Source organism: Mirounga leonina, unplaced genomic scaffold (assembly GCF_011800145.1).
Source record: "Mirounga leonina isolate KUSES-001 unplaced genomic scaffold, KU_Mleo_1.0 Mir_174, whole genome shotgun sequence".
Classification (NCBI taxonomy): domain Eukaryota; kingdom Metazoa; phylum Chordata; class Mammalia; order Carnivora; family Phocidae; genus Mirounga; species Mirounga leonina.
The window spans coordinates 74,899,769-74,915,992 of NW_023270451.1; the positions used below are offsets into that span (position 1 = coordinate 74,899,769).

Sequence of the window (16,224 nt, forward strand, 5' to 3'; positions counted from 1 at the left end):
TTCCAATGAGCTAGGTTCTGTTTTATGTGCTTTATTTTTATTTTTTTAGTTCATTAGTCCTCATGAAAACCCTATAATTAGGTACTAGTATTAATTACACTTTGCCGATGAGAAGCTGAAGAGTTTAAATTCTTTGAGATTATACAAGTCATTAAACAGCAGAGCAAGTTTAAGAATCTAGGCAGTCTGGCTCATGAGCTAGAACTCTTTTTTTAAAAAAATTTTTTGTTATGTTAATCCCCATACATTCCATCATTAGTTTTAGATGAAGTGTTCCATGATTCATTGTTTGTGCATAACACCCAGTGCTCCATGCAGAACGTGCCCTCCCTAATACCCATCACCAGGCTAACCCATCCTCCCACCCCCCCTCCCCTCTAGAACCCTCAGTTTGTTTTTCAGAGTCTATCGTTCATGAGCTAGAACTCTTAACAACTGTATTGTCCCCCATGATCGTCATATACTGGCTTTCAAATGGAATTTAATTAATTAAATTATTTCTTTTGGGGGCCCATAGGAGGAGGGACTACAAAATTTTTAAAGATATGTGACTTAGCAAGGCTTGCTATAGTAAGACAGTGAGGCAGCAGGACATATCATTAAGAACTTGGTTTCCAGAATCAGAATTCCTAGGTTCAAATGTCACCTCAAACTATTTAATAACTATATGGCCCCAGGTAATTTATTTGACTTTAATTCTCACTTTCCTCAGCTACAACGTGGGAATAGGATACCTGCCTCAGAGGTCACTTGATGGTAAAATGAGATACTGAATGTAAAGTACTTAAAATATTTCCTGATACATATAAAAGCATTCAATATGTGTTAGTTTTTCTTATTCTTAATTAGTACTTTCTGAATCAGAGGAGGACAATAAAAAGGCGTGTGTGTGATGAAATCAATATGGACTTTAGCATCCAGACTGTGAACTGTAATACCATCCGCCATTAAAAGTAACCAAGATTCCTCAGAGAAATGGCTGCTTCCAGGTATGGGCAGGAAATGCATAAGATGATCCTGGAACATGGTATGATTCCTGAAACCAAGGAAGGCATCAAAACCCTCATGGCTCATGAAAAATGGAGACAAGAGCCATCTGAAAGGGGGTCTAACTGGTCAAAGATAAAACAATATGAATATAAAAAAATGATGCCGATGGATTTTTATATATCACATAAGGTAAGTTGACAATTCATAATGATATTCTCTGAAAACCACCACCACCACCCTTAGCCAACTAATAACGTTGCTAAGGTACCAACTTATTATTCTGAAAATTTACAAATAAAGGTAAATACTCAAGCATCTGTCATGTATTGGCTTTATTTTTTAGTTCCCTTATTAGCAGCAGGAAAATAAAGAAGAGTAAAAATTGGGAAAACCACCTCTTGGTAACCCCTAATATAACAGATTTAGGTAATAATCTTCAATGGATAAAATGGTGAAAGGCTGATGGACAAGTTTATGATAGATGGATTAGAAGCATAGCTCCCAAACTCACTGATCAGTCTTAGAACTAAGAGTGAACAATCTGCTACCCCATTCCTTTGAAAGCAACATCACAGAAATACACTACCGCCCATGTAGTGTAAACTAGTCTCACAGCTTCATGAATATAATTTTGGACACAGCACCCTTGCTCATGCCATTCTCCTGCCTGCTATTTCCTCTCTTCTCCATCGATCTAAATCCCACCCATCTTTAAAGAAGTAGAGTAAAATTCACCTCCTTCATGAGATTCTCCCTGATCTTTCCTTAAGAAAACTACACAGTTCTTCAGAACAAGGATCATGCATTACAACATAATGCCTAGGAGCTTTCTTATTACCATCAAAGTTTTCAGTGAAAACATGTTGATTTAACTGAATATTTAATATAACACTCTTAGAGAGATTACTGAATTTTAGGGGTTGGGGAACCAAAGAAGTAAAAAGGTTAGAGATTTTAAATTAACAGTAAATTGGAATGGGTACTTGAATTTCAAATGCAGTACTACACTTGCTATCACCTTGGGCCACTCATTTAACAGCTCTAAAATGTAAGATGAAAAAGCTAGACTCTCCATTTTTTAATGTATAGATACTGCACTTGCCTCTGGAAGAGATTTCCCAAGGGCTTTTGTGGACTGTAACTAGGAAAGCTTATTACTAAATGTTACTCATCAACAGAAGCTGAACTTTATGTAAAAACACACAAAGCAAAACAGTGTCCTTGATCCACCAGTTTTTTAAATACAACTGAATCAGTGAGAATAAACTGCATGATGATTTTGAAGACCGTATAAAGTAGGACTGCCATATCTTTTAAAGATATTACATTCAATAGGCCATCATATGGTAGCTGCATCTCTAGGAGAGGTATCATCTTTCCCACCATAGCATTACAAGTCTGCCATCCCATAACTTGGAGCTCAAGGTCTAAGATGTATGGTACGAAGGTAGAAATTTGGCTATCAAAGATTACGACCTTTTTGAGAAACCCCTATGGTTTCGCGGCATATTGCAGAGATGCTCTAGGACAGAATGTACAACAAGAACTGAATACAGAATGAGATTAGATATTAAGAGGATAAATTCTACTTTGCCTTAAGAAAAGAGTGTTGCTCTCTGGGCAGGCCTTGTGTATTTAGGAAGGTCATGACCCACAGTCTGCCGTTCAGGTTGGAAGTGGTGGTAAGCTCAACCAAACAATGAAGCCTGCACAGTTTGCCCTCACCTTCACTCCCTGGGGATGCCCAGGCTGGAAGAGAAGAGAGGTGTGTCAGAATTAGCTGCACCCACTACTAGTCTTTAACGAACTTAGGAGAACACCCAAAGTGAGTACCATTAGCACATAAAGGGGAAGGAACCATTCCTGCTGCGGAACTCGGATTTCTTCAGGAAAGGGAGGCTGGTTCCATGAGAGAGCCCAACTGCAGTAAAGTGATGGGCTAATGGAATGAACTGGGGAAGCTAAGCATGGGGCTGTGGGGATGAGAGAGCAGAGATTTTCGGAACCCAGAAAAAGAGTCAGGGCAAGAAAAGCAAGAAGCAGCAGTTCCTTTTTCTCTGCACTGGCCCAGCAGCACCAGGGGCCCAGAAGTTACCTGAGGTTTCTTCACCTTAATGATCCAGGTGGGCGGGACAATAACAGCAGCGTGAGCCCCCAGGGAGCAGGGTTCCTCAATTTGATGCAGCATGAAGCAGGTCACCTTATTGTGAAACTGAGGAGAAAAAAAGGCCAATAAACAATCCTGGGCCAAGGGCACCACTAAAGCAAGAAGGAATTAAGAACATGCGCACACAGGCACTCACCCAGCCTCGCAGACATGGAAGACACATGCTCCTTATCACCACCCAAACAGCCCCGGAACTGAGAGACCAGATTTGGAACTCATTCCACTTTACAAACTGATAAAGAAATCAATCTTGTAGGTCAAGGCCAGCTAAAACTTTGTAAGCTTTTAATGGGATATTTATATAACGAGGTCTCGGAGGGTTCTATTAATCCTAACCCTGGATATAATTTTGTTGCACTTGACTTGCACTTGTCACAGACTTGATGTGGGATAATGCTGGGGAGGCAATGAAGGCAAGCAGAAAGGCAGGTTCTCTCACCTGTCCCTCTTTTTTCTAATCATAGGCGTAAATCCAACCCAGGTAGTCCCTCTAGTTTAGGAAACCCAGGAAAGAAGCAGCAGGTCTGTTCTAGAGAGTCCTTAATGCAAGAGGTAACGAAGAGATTGCCTCTGCTGGATTTATCTGGGGCTGCTAAAAAATACAATGACCCTAACTACACTTGGTAAGTCTAAAAGGCTTCCTGTTTTTGAAAGGAAGAGAGTAAATGTAACTGATGATCATAACAATACCTCAGGATTAGTGGTTTAGCTCTGTACCAATGGACTGAGTGACCATCATCTTTTGTGTGTAAAATGATAATGATGTGTGGTAACAATTTTTTCCTAGTAAACAAAATCCACATTATACAATAATTGTGGGCCTTAAAGTTTTAATCAGTGATTTTTAAAAACTTTAACATCCGTTTCTACTGTATTATACTTAGTGGAACCATACATTGTCATCTTAATGGGAACAATTTTAAGAATGAAAGGGAGCACTGCTAATAATTATGTTGGAACAACAAACATAAATGAGGACTGTCTCAGGAAACCTGGCAAATATGGCCACCCCAATTATGTCACAGAGGGAATTTGTCTTCATTTCTGCCTATCCTCACATGATCCCATAGCAAATTACTAATTAGGTATGAATGCAAAATAAGTCAGTAATTTCCTCTATGACCAGTTATTTGTGATCTGCAAACAGTGACATACTAGAGAATATTATTTGAATACCTTCTTCAAAAATTGACTTTTTCTCTTTTTTTTTAAAGATTTTATTTATTTGACGGAGAGAGATACAGCGAGAGAGGGAACACAAGCAGGGGGAGTGGGAGAGGGAGAAGCAGGCCTCCCGCGGAGTGGGGAGCCCGATGCGGGGCTTGATCCCAGGACCCTGGGACCAGACCTGAACCGAAGGCAGACGCTTAGCTAACTGAGCCACCCAGGTGCCCCCAAAATTGACTTTCTTTTAAGCAATTCAAATAAATCCCTAAATGGATGTTCAGTGCATTTCTAAAATGGTCAAGATCCCCCAAGATGACCCATTTCAACTGTCAATTTATAGTCGAGTAATTGCCAATCCAACAGACTAAGAGTTATGTCCAAAAGTGCCTAACTTTTACAAGGTGGAGTCAGAGCCTAAAGCCCAAAAAGCCAGCTCTTGAACCCATTTTTTTCCCCTGCTGCAGAAAGTGCCTATAGACAGCACTTGTTTGACATCAGATATCCTAGAAGGGATTACCTGGAGGGTTAAAATATATCACTGGTGTAATTTGTCTCAAAATGTTTTGTATCTTTAATTCTTGCAAAATCACCTACAATGTGATTCAACTGGACTATGAATTAATGACAAGAGAACATGTGCGCCACGTAAAGTGGGAGTGAGTTCCCAAATTAACGGACGCTGGATAACCCATCTCATCACAGCCTGGTAGCACAGGGGTGGAGCAGACGAAGTCTATAGGAGCCCAAACCACCAGTGATGCTCTCCCACAGGTGGGGCCTCAACAGATCAGGGAAACTAGCAGCACAGATACTGTCAGGGACAACTGGAACCTGGATTAGCTTCTTTCTCTCCAGGTGGATATACTGCTTTGCTGGTATAGTTTCATTCAAGAACTAGGATGACCTTACATTTGTGAGCATGTTCTTGAACAGAAGCACAAAGATTATTTGTGTAAAAACTGACGGGAGATGGAAATGCCTAGAAAATGTGGCAGGATAGGGATACAGTGAGCAATGAGCTTTCCAGACCAATGCATCCCTACCTAGCAACAGTAGGTTCTCCTGATACTTGGGTGCCTAGGGAAATTATGCCAGAGAGGTTAGGTCAAACTTTATAAGATTCCCCAAATTCAAAAGTTTTTGACCCACAAAAATGTCAATTTTATGTGTTTCAACTAAATGTATCTGCTCCTGCCCTGTGGGCTGTTTTGGCTAGTTAAGTCTGATGTGTGTAGAGGGCTGAAGTCTTCCTGTAGACCCTTAAATTACCTGGAACACTACAGCCCTTTCTTTTCAGGCTGGCTGTGCAATGAGTGGACTCTACGTCCCAATTATATAGTCATTCAACAAAGTAGGTGAACTGGGAGATTAGAGCAGGGCTCCACAAACTTTTTCTATAAAAGGCCCACATAGTAAATAGTTTAGCTTTAAGGGGGCCATACTTTCCCTGTTGCAACTACTCAACTCTGCTGTTGTAACCTGAAAGAAGCCATGGACAATATATAAATGGATGGGCATGGCTGTGTTCCAATAAAATGGTATTTATAAGAACAGGCAGCAGTCAGATTTGGTCTATGGGCCATAGTCTGTCAACACATGAGTTAGCACTGTCTGGTTAAAAACAAAACAAAACAAAACAGGTGCATAAGCAAACAAGAAAATGAACCACCTGATTGGAAGAGAGGTGTTAAAAAATGGACAAAGGATAGATAAAAGAGGAAAACAGGGAAACTACCATTGGATCCTAATGAATATATATGCTCAAATGTAAAGAAGAGTTACATTTCAATGAGTATACACACAGCTATAACAATATCCAAGCCTAAAGAAGGGTACGAGACCACTCCTTACCCCAACAGCACCCCGTAAGAAAGTCACCCACATCAAAAACAAGAACCAACATGGCTGGATTCTGGTGTTAGAGGGATTATCTAATGTTGCAACTTCCAACCATAGAGGAGTTATCAACAATCTAGTGTTGTGGAAGAAATACAGTCTATGGGGTGAGAAGTCCTTGATTCTAGGCCCAGGTTAGAACCAGGGGAGGATTTCCCAGTCTCTGATCCTAGGCTTCAGTGTATATAAATGAAGGGGTTAATTGATCTCTATAGTTTCTTCCAGGTCATATAGGCTATAGTTCTATAGTTTTAATCTTTCTTCCTTCAAGGATCCTACATGAGAGAAGTAATACATAAATTAGAATAACCTTCCACTTATAGACAGCAACTTGGGTAATGACATAAGTCTACTGTGATAAAACATAAGCCCATTTTGTTTCATTTTGTCCCCAAACTTACCGCCTGCTTGCACCAGGAACAGCTGATAGCCACAATCTCTTTACTGTGGAAGGAGAATTTTTGCTGGAAGCCCTGGGATGTTAGGACAAGAGATAGAGAATTTAAAACCACTTCAATCACAGCACGCATTTGACCTCCTGAAGTCCAATGAAGCAAGTAAGGCCAAAAGTGGCCCTACCACTCAAGGTAACTCAAGGGACTGCAAATGCCACATTCAGCACTTATGTCCTCCACTCTCTGCCATCCAAGAACTTCCCACTCCTGAAACATCTGGATCATGAGAGGAGGCACCAGTATTTTCTGTGCCACTAACTACTCAAAGTCAGCCACAAAAAGAGTTGTTTCTTTTCCCCAAATAAATGTGGTTCAGATAGGATTTTATTATAAGCAAAGGCAAAGCCGCTATTGGGTCATGTGGTTCTTTGTAAGGCTGGGCATCCATCTCAGAGGGGCTGCACAACGTTAACATCTGAGAACCCACAAAAAGAGAAATTAAGTATCAGTGTTAGGACCTAGAAGTCAAGGTCTGGGAAGAGTCCAAGGGTGTTGTAGGAAATTCAAACACTTTCACCATCCCCTTGGGACTCAAAACAAGCAGTTTTCAATTTTCATTCTTCACTAGCAAGCAGCAATGAGATTAATGGAAGAGCAAACACAATCCTCTTAAATGAACAAACAGAATTACTTTTCCATCAAGAACGGAAGAGATGCTTTTTGGCGGCTGTTGTCCTTAAATAATTACCAGAGAGAAGTAGGCAGTAATACTCAAAGAATTTTATTTAGCCTTACCAAAGCTCATCCATTTCTATCTGCCTGTGACATCTAAACCCAAATAAACTAATGCAAGACAATGAAAAAAAAATTGAAATAGGGATTTTGTAAAGTGATCAAAAGAAAACAAAGACGCGATGGGCAGGGAAGCTATTAAAGTGCTGGCTGGAAAAGTCTTGCTTTAATGTGTACAGATCATTTTAAGAAAAAAAAATCAATTTACACATTACTATAAGAATTCCTAATGGCACTTTTTTGCAGTCCCCAGGATTCCTACCAATCTATAGCATTGTACAATGGAGGACTTCTTCCATTTTGAGCCTCTCCCTTCTCTTGGGTTCCTAAAACACACTCATGTTCTCCATCTGCTTCTCTTATCTCCTGCACGTGACAGAAGACCAGGACCACTTTCAGCCCTCTGGGCTCTGTGGTTCCTCCTTGAATCCTCTTCTTTTGTCCCCAACTCAAACCTCACTTCCAGAAACATGACTTAATATCAGACTCCCCTGAATTTTGAAACATTGCTCCATCAATACCCCTTTCTCAGCAACTGAAGTGCTAACAATCATTCCAAGTGCAGAGGACTTAATGCAGCAGGCTGGAGACTGCTGTCCTTACAAGGCCTGCTTACAAGGTTGACCCTTGGCTGGCATCTAGAAACCTGGATTTCAAGAGGGTTCCCCAATTCCCCCAAACACTTAAGAGCGGCTCACTGCACCGAACATGTTGGTACAAACAATGTGGTTTTGCTGAACACCTGCTTTCCTTTGGAGAGTCTGGGATTTGGGTATGTGCCATGCAGAACGTGCTTACGTAACCAGTCCCCAATAAAAACTCTGGGCACTGAGCCTCTAATGAGACCAGTAGACAATATTTCACACGTGCTGTCACAACTCGTATTAAAGGAATTAAGCACATCCTATGTGGCTCTGTTAGGAAAGGACTTTCAGAAGGTTGCACCTGGTTTCCTCCAGACTTTGCCCCATGTATCTGTCCCTTTGCTGATTTTGCTTTGTAGCCTTTCATTGTAATAAATCACAGCTGTAATACTTACTGAGTCCTAGGAGTAATCCTAGCGAATCTTCAAAACAGGTGGTCTTGGGGACCCTAACACGCTCACCTCTCCCCCAAAAATTGCCTCCTCCTGTCAACAATACTGTCATTTTCCACAGTAAGGACGCACTGTTTGTAAAACACACATGGACTTCATTATTAGGATAGGTGTGGTGTTCACTGCTGTGTGGCAACAACCCACACTTCCCCAGCACCGGGAGTGAGAACCTCCTGACAGAAAGGGCTCACAGAGAGGACACAAAGTCAGGGGGCCAAAGGGTTAGGTAGCCCGGTCCTTTCAATTCAATATGGTATAATTCAATTCAATATGAGTCTATGTGGTATAAGATGGAACCAAGTACGAAGGAATGAATTCACACGGGAGGTGTTTGCCAAGTTCGCCATCACCTCTCGGGCCACTCTTGATGGACCGGGTGAAAGGGAGATAAATAAAACTTCCCTTTAGGGCCATAGCTACAATTTGTGAGTGTGTGAGGAAGGAAGCTGTAGCCAAGAGCAAATATACTGAAGCAGGTGCAGGGTCTGCACAGGGACCCCAGAGGCCAGCCGGGGCAGCATGACCAGGTCCCCCCAGCCTGCTCCTCCCAGCCAGCAGCCCTCAGGCCCCACTGATGGGTCACTTCACATCGGGACATCCAATAGAAACTGATGGAGAGATGGCAAAGTTAGCTCCATTTGCTAACTTCTTTCTCCCGGGGTAGTCTGTTTCCCCCTGTGTTCTTTTTTTTTTTTTTTTTTAAAGATTTTATTTGACAGAGAGAGAGAGACAGCGAGAGAGGGAACACAAGCAGGGGGAGTGGGAGAGTGAGAAGTAGGCTTCCTGCAGAGTAGGGAGCCTGATGTGGGGCTCGATCCCAGGACTCCGGGATCACGACCTGAGCTGAAGGCAGACGCTTAACGACTGAGCCACCCAGGTGCCCCCCCGCCCCCCGTGTTCTTCATTCTATCCTGGGCACAGCCACCAGGGAAAAAGCTACTTCTTATATATCAGTGTCTGTCTCAAAATACCCAAATAACTACTTTCCTCAAGATTACAGAATCAACTATCATACTGGCATTTAGAGCCATCCATAATCTTCCCAACATTTGCACATCAATCTCCCAAACCTCACTATTGTAAATTCTTACGTTTAGTGGGATGGATTTAATTATATTTCCAACATGCTCTATTCATTTCCATGTTTTTGCCCACTTTTTTTCCTCTGTTATCCTCAAGCCATCATCTAGATGCCTACCACTATTTCACATACAGCATCGGACTTTACTTCCACTATGAAAATCCAAGTCTTCTAAGATCCCCTCAATTCACTGTGATGCTCCTGCTAAATTATAAGCCTTTCCACCTGGTCCTCCCCTTAGCATTAATGAACAGGTGCCCTAAGTTGCTGGTTATTTTATGTGCACATGAATTATCTCTCCAATGGAATTATGAACTCTTGGAGAGAAGTCCTTGTAATACTTCCTTTTTTTTTTTAAAGTAGGCTCCATGCCTAGTGTGGAGCCCAATGCACAGCTTGAACTCATGACCCTTAGATCAAGAACTGAGTTGATACCAAAAGTTGGACGCTTAACCGACTGAACCACCGAGGCACCCCATAATATTTCTTAACAGGTCTCTACAATTCAGCATAGTTTTTTGAAAATCACAGGCATGGTGTATTTTCTAATTGAATAAGAAAGTCACTGCTACCACACTGTGATCCAGTTATAAATTTTATGCTATCCAGACCTTAAAAACTTAACCCAAACCACCTGAAAGTATGCCCCTTACTGCATCTTCCTCCAACCGCTCTAGACATGGCAAGCATAGTAGGATTCTGATTTTCATTTTTTAAGTCTGTGCCCTTGACATGCTGCATGGCTGACAATCAGTATGGTAGAATTGGTGACGTCACAGCAGTAGCCACAACTGGAAGTCTGAATGTTGCTGGGTCAGATGTACTGGTGAAGAGAGTCTTAAATGCTATTACACAGCCACTATTCTGTCAACTCATACAGCAGGTGATTGAAGATCAAATAGAAGCTGATGGAGAGATGGCAAAGCTGGGAATAGTTCTTGGACCTGTTAATTATTGGCCTGGTGATTGGAGGCACACCACTTAACCCTTCCAAATTTCTCCTTTCACCTGAAAATGAGAATAAAAATACAAACTTCTCCTATACCACAAAATAGTTTTAAGTATCAAATGAGGCAGTGTACTGGAGAGATATTTATAACCCAGTAAATATAAATGAAGGAATACTTTTATTGCTGAGTTCTATCAACAGGAACCTGTCCCACCACCTTGCCGACGGACCCTCCAGTGACTAATAGGACTAGCGATATTCTATTTGATGGTACAGAGTGTATTAGCCCATCCCTCTACTGAATATTGGCCTTCTGGCTTCAGGGAGAAACAGACACAGTCCACTGTCGTCCCGGCAGCCAGGCCGATAGCAGAAACAAACAATAAGGCCATCCACAACTAGGGCTCTGGGCACTGTGCTCATATGGAATTGTGGTGGGTCCCTTGGAAACAAGGTCTGTGCTTTGTTTTGGATGCTAGTCTGGCAGAGTCACAGGAGCTATGGCTTCGGGGTTCTTGTCTAACATAGAGACATAAATAGAACCACATCAAAGCCTTCATGAACCCAGTTCCCACAGACCACCTGCAATGGGCAGATTTTGGCTGGGATCTCAGCACAGCAAAAAGAGCCAGATTCCTAATTACCCATTTTTAAATGCTGGCCCAAATCTAATATTATGGTACTGACAGATGCCCTTACTGAATTTCAGCTGACTCTGATTTTTAAGGACTATTTTGTTCATCACTATCAAAGAGTAAAATAGGAATGTGAGGTCAGATGCTTTGGATCTGACTTCAGAATCATAAATGCCATGAACCCTGAGAGATAAGGTCATTTTTTTTTTGGTTGAGTTTTTAATAAAATTGAGTCCTTGGAATAAAGTTTAAACAACACTTATTCTGAGCAGCTAAAGCTTTGCTGTATCTTTCTCTTCTGCAATCTAGAGCATATACCAAATGGCCCTCAGTTCTATAGCCTTGGCTTAAACTAGAAAAAAAAAGGGGGGGAGGGGGCTTGAAACAAACAAATGATTTTACTGTTTATGTATTTAACTGAGGTTTGGATAAGGGAATCTCCTGACCACTGCCTGATTCTGTTTGACTTCATTTTATCCAACAGAATTGATACTGCTCTTGCCTCTAAAACTTGAAACAACAAAAACAAAATAAACTTCCGCACATCCACTCCCATGTCCAAGATTCACCAAGTATTGCAAAAGGCAAACCCAAGGAAATTATAAGACGAAGTCAATATTTATCTCCAGAGAACCTGAAGCATTTTTGCTCAAGTACCTTCTATAATTTTTGAAAAATATGTGTATTTTTACACATTCTATATTTAATATCTACAATGTTCATCAGATGCAAGTTCATTAGTTCTAGAAAAATAAAAATGAAATTTTAAAATAAAAACTGTTATACCACTCTTGTAAGCTTATCCAATGGAATATAAATACCACAGCAATTTAATACAATGAGAAAGGAAATGTTTCCAATTAGGGCAGAACCTCACTAAAGATCTCAAACTGGTTGTGCTGTTTCAGTGCAAATGCTTTTAACTTAACTAGTTTAGGCTCACAAACAACCATGACATTTGAGCACCACCAGCTGAAGCTGATAAATAACTAAGACCTTTAAATGACCCCAAAGTAGACCCACACCAACCCAATTGAAAACATCTTTTCAGCCAATAAAAAATGGCACTTGTTTGACCTTTGAGTGACCCAAGCCTAGACCCACACCAATCTAATCTAACCAATCTAAAACCTTTTTTCCAACTAATAAAAAGTGACACTTGTTTTGACCAACTATCAGTAGACTCATGGACTAATCCTGACCTATCCAGAGTACAACCTTTACTCTTTAATTAACAAAACCACCATAAGCCACCACCCAACATACAAGTTGTTGACTTTTTCCTCTCAACAAACTATTCAGTCCAGTCTTCCATATGTGTACCCTTGCCTACAATGTGAATCAGTAGATATTAGGCTATTTTTATAATATGCCTTTTTTCTTGGTCTTCTCCCAGTGAAAATTTAGTAGCATTGATATATATACCCTTATGGCTAGTGCAACTTTATAATAGCCAAGATATGGAAGCAACCTAAGTGTCCATTAATGGATGTATAAAGATGTACACACACACCACAAATAGTCAGAAAAAGGAACTCAGCCATAAAAAAGAATATGGACTATTACCCAGCCATAAAAAAGAAGTTGCCATTGAGATAATATGGATGGACTTAGAGGGTATTATACTTAAGTCAGAGAATAACAAATACTCTATCATCTCACTATCTGGGGAATCTAAAAAACAAAACAAATGAACAAAAAACAGAAACAGACCCATAAGTACAGAGAACTGGTGGTTGTCAAAGGACAGGGGTGTGGGTGGATGGGCAAAACAGGTAAAGGGGAGTGGGAGGTACAGGCTTCCGATTAGGGAATCAATAAGTCACAGGAATAGAAGGTGCAGCATAGGGAATATAGTCAATGATGTGTCATAGCGTTGTATGGTAACAGATGGAAGCTATACTTGTGATCATACAGACTTGTCAAATCACTATGTTGTACACCTGAGACTAATACAACATTGTGTCAACTGTACTTCAGTAAGAAAACAAAAAATACCAAAAAAATGGCATCATTAATATTCTAGTTTATGCAACATTAGAGTTTATTTACTCATAGAAAATCTAATTTACCTGAACTTCCTAAATTTCCTATACTGGTTTTGCTAGTCTTAAGCTAAAATTTGTATGAATACCAAGATTTTCAAAATGTAAATCTATGTGGTCATCTAAAATGAATTATAATAAATGAAACTGTAGGAAGCAATGTTTTTATAACTTCTGACAGTCCTGCAAATTATGAATCTACAATAGCTTTATTAGCATTACCTTCGAAAAATCTTAAATTCTTGTCTCTTGGGTTTAATTATAATACAATTTACAGCATTAATTAAAGGCTCTGAAAATTTATCGATGCCTTTATTGTCCTAATATGCTCTTGCTCTGGGATAATTGCTGACTTAAACACACAGATTGACACTTTATTATTTTTCAATAAAACATTCTGTGTCCTTCCATTCTGATGTTGCCGGTAATTACAATGCATTAATCAGAGCTAGTCAATCTTATTATCCTCATAGTTTCTGCTTTTTCCATTAGTTTATCTGAAGGCCCCTGCTATAAACTACAGATCATAAATTGAGGAAGCAAAATTTGGGGCACAGCCATCTTAGTAAAGTTAACATTGCTACCATGAACTTGTCAGACTGTATGGAGAGTCTAAGATGTGATTTCCAGAATTTAGTCATTTCAGAGACAGATGACTTCAGGGAAGCAGACGACTTGCAACCCAGGACCTTGCAATTAAGGAATAATTAAGATTAAGCCTATAACAATGGCTGCTGATTTACATTTTAATTTACATGTTAACTATTTTTAACTGTGATATTTATACTTCATATTTTTATGACTAGCTGGATTCTAGGACAAAAATGTTTTATACAGATACTTACTGTTATACTCAATCTGGCCCAAACTGCATATAAAACATTAACTGTTGGGTCTGTATCTTTGTCCTAGAATACCAGGGAAGTTCCTTCTATGAAAGTATTTTCCTAATGATACAACCAGCTACAATTATGATAATGATCCATGAAAATTAATTTCATCTGATTGTCCCATGATTGATACCAATAAAATTATAACACGGATAATATTCACCAAGCAGGTTGTTTTGTTTAAAAACAACTTTTCCCAAAGATAGGACTGATGTTACTACAGTTACCAAATACAAATCATTGCAGCTTCTCAGAGAAGCCATATAACCTATAATCTTGCTGACAGTATGACATTCCAGGAGATAATTAGCTGTACTTTTACCCTTAACTAATTGAGGAAAATGGTCTTCTGCTGGCAGAACTAACTACACTTTCTTTTTGTGCAAATTTAGGCTATTTTGCTCTAACAGCCCCCAGACAGCTGAGAAAGAGACTTAGAATATTTGCCAAAATTCTCAGATTGCGCCCCTCCTGGTTTCATAAATTTATGTCAAAGTAATATCACCATATAATGTATGCCTTTAGAGAAAGAAAGGATTCTGCTGTCTAGAAATAGTTCTGACTCCATTTTAAGGGTTTAATAGTCAACTGATGGATTTTCCAGCTCTACCTAATAGAGCCACTGTTTCTGTGAGATTTTGATGGTCTCTTTCTCTATCACAGCAATTCTGGCATTTCTATTCGACTTAATGAGGACTGTTTTTTGTTGTTGTTGTTGTTTAAGATTTTATTTATTTGACAGAGAGAGACACAGCGAGAGAGGGAACACAAGCAGGGGGAGTGGGAGAGGGAGAAGCAGGCTTCCCGCCGAGCAGGGAGCCCGATGTGGGGCTCGATCCTAGGACCCTGGGATCATGACCTGAGCCGAAGGCAGGCGCTTAACGACTGAGCCACCCAGGCGCCCCTTTTTTTGTTGTTGTTGTTGTTCAAGTTTTCAAACACCACCTAGTGTTGCATTACTCTTCCTGGTAGTATTTCAAATGACCTAATAACCTTTCACATCAACATGCTCAGCCAGGGTGGTATATAGGCACTAAGAAAGAACAGACTGCATCTCAAAAGATCTGGCTGCAGGACATACCCAGTATGTAGCAGCTGGAATGGGAAAGTATATACGGGACTGCATCCTGAAGGTTCAGAATAAAAGGAGGCAGGACATCAAGTTGGATAAAGGAGTCTCTCAGTGTGGGATCACTCCTCTATAATAGTGCATTTAGCACATTATCAGGAACCCCAGAAGATGATGCTAACACTCAATGGCATTATTAAGTAAAGTAGAAATTTTAGAATTGCTGTGATAGAAGTGATGAAAATCTCACAGAAATAGGCATGATAGAGTTGCTGTATTAGGTACAGCTGGAAAATCCATCAGTTGACTCTGTTCTGCAAGAGGATGCAAAGGATACTCCCCTTACAAAAGCAGTGAAAAACTGGTAAGAAGGACACCATCATTGTTGAGAAGCTCTCCTCTGTAGGTTAGATCTGATGGTAGGAAATGCCTTATGGAATGAGCATTCTGACAGCAATGGATTGCAGCTGGGCCCACCCAACTTTATGGCTTAGTGATCTGACAGAACCCAGGTCATGACCTTCTGGTGATTTGTAGTCAGGTATTCTTCCAGCAGAGCAGAGTAGTGTAGGAACGGTTTGTTGAAGGATATGTGGTTCTCTCCTGCAGATGGCACAACCCAAAATAATAGGGACCACATGACAGCACTTAACCACTGAAGCAAGGTGGGTACAATTACTATAAGATTGAAGTTGCAGCCAAGGGGGCTTGACCTATAGGGAGCTATCAAATGGTCAGTACAGCATGACCTCCCTAGAGGTAAGGTGGATTATCAGATAAAATGAATATTGCTCAAGCCATACAATGACAAGAAATTAAGAATGGAGGATCAAGAGATATGAGGACAAATGCTCCCAAAGACTCATAATCTTTTGCCTCATTTCTGTACTTAAGCCAGTTTTCAAAGATAAAACACACTGATTAGAGAGAGCAAGTCCACAGGAGAAAAATCCTGTAACATCATAGCAAGGGTCTATAGCAACATTTCCCCAGCCTCTAACTAAAAGGATCTACAGACATTTACTTGGGTAATTATACACTGGGGAAGCAGA

The 16,224-nt window shown here is 40.3% G+C and overlaps 1 protein-coding gene across 1 annotated transcript in view; it reads right to left on the bottom strand.

Moving 5' to 3' along the window:
• DGKI (diacylglycerol kinase iota) overlaps window positions 1–16,224 on the bottom strand; it is a 428,452-nt gene that overhangs the window by 210,431 nt on the left and 201,797 nt on the right. The window contains exons 7-8 of the mRNA XM_035021183.1: window positions 6,622–6,693; window positions 3,086–3,202 (exon numbers count right to left, since the gene is read on the bottom strand). Of these exons, the coding sequence (XP_034877074.1) occupies window positions 3,086–3,202; window positions 6,622–6,693 (189 nt within the window). The remainder of the gene's footprint in view (window positions 1–3,085; window positions 3,203–6,621; window positions 6,694–16,224) is intronic.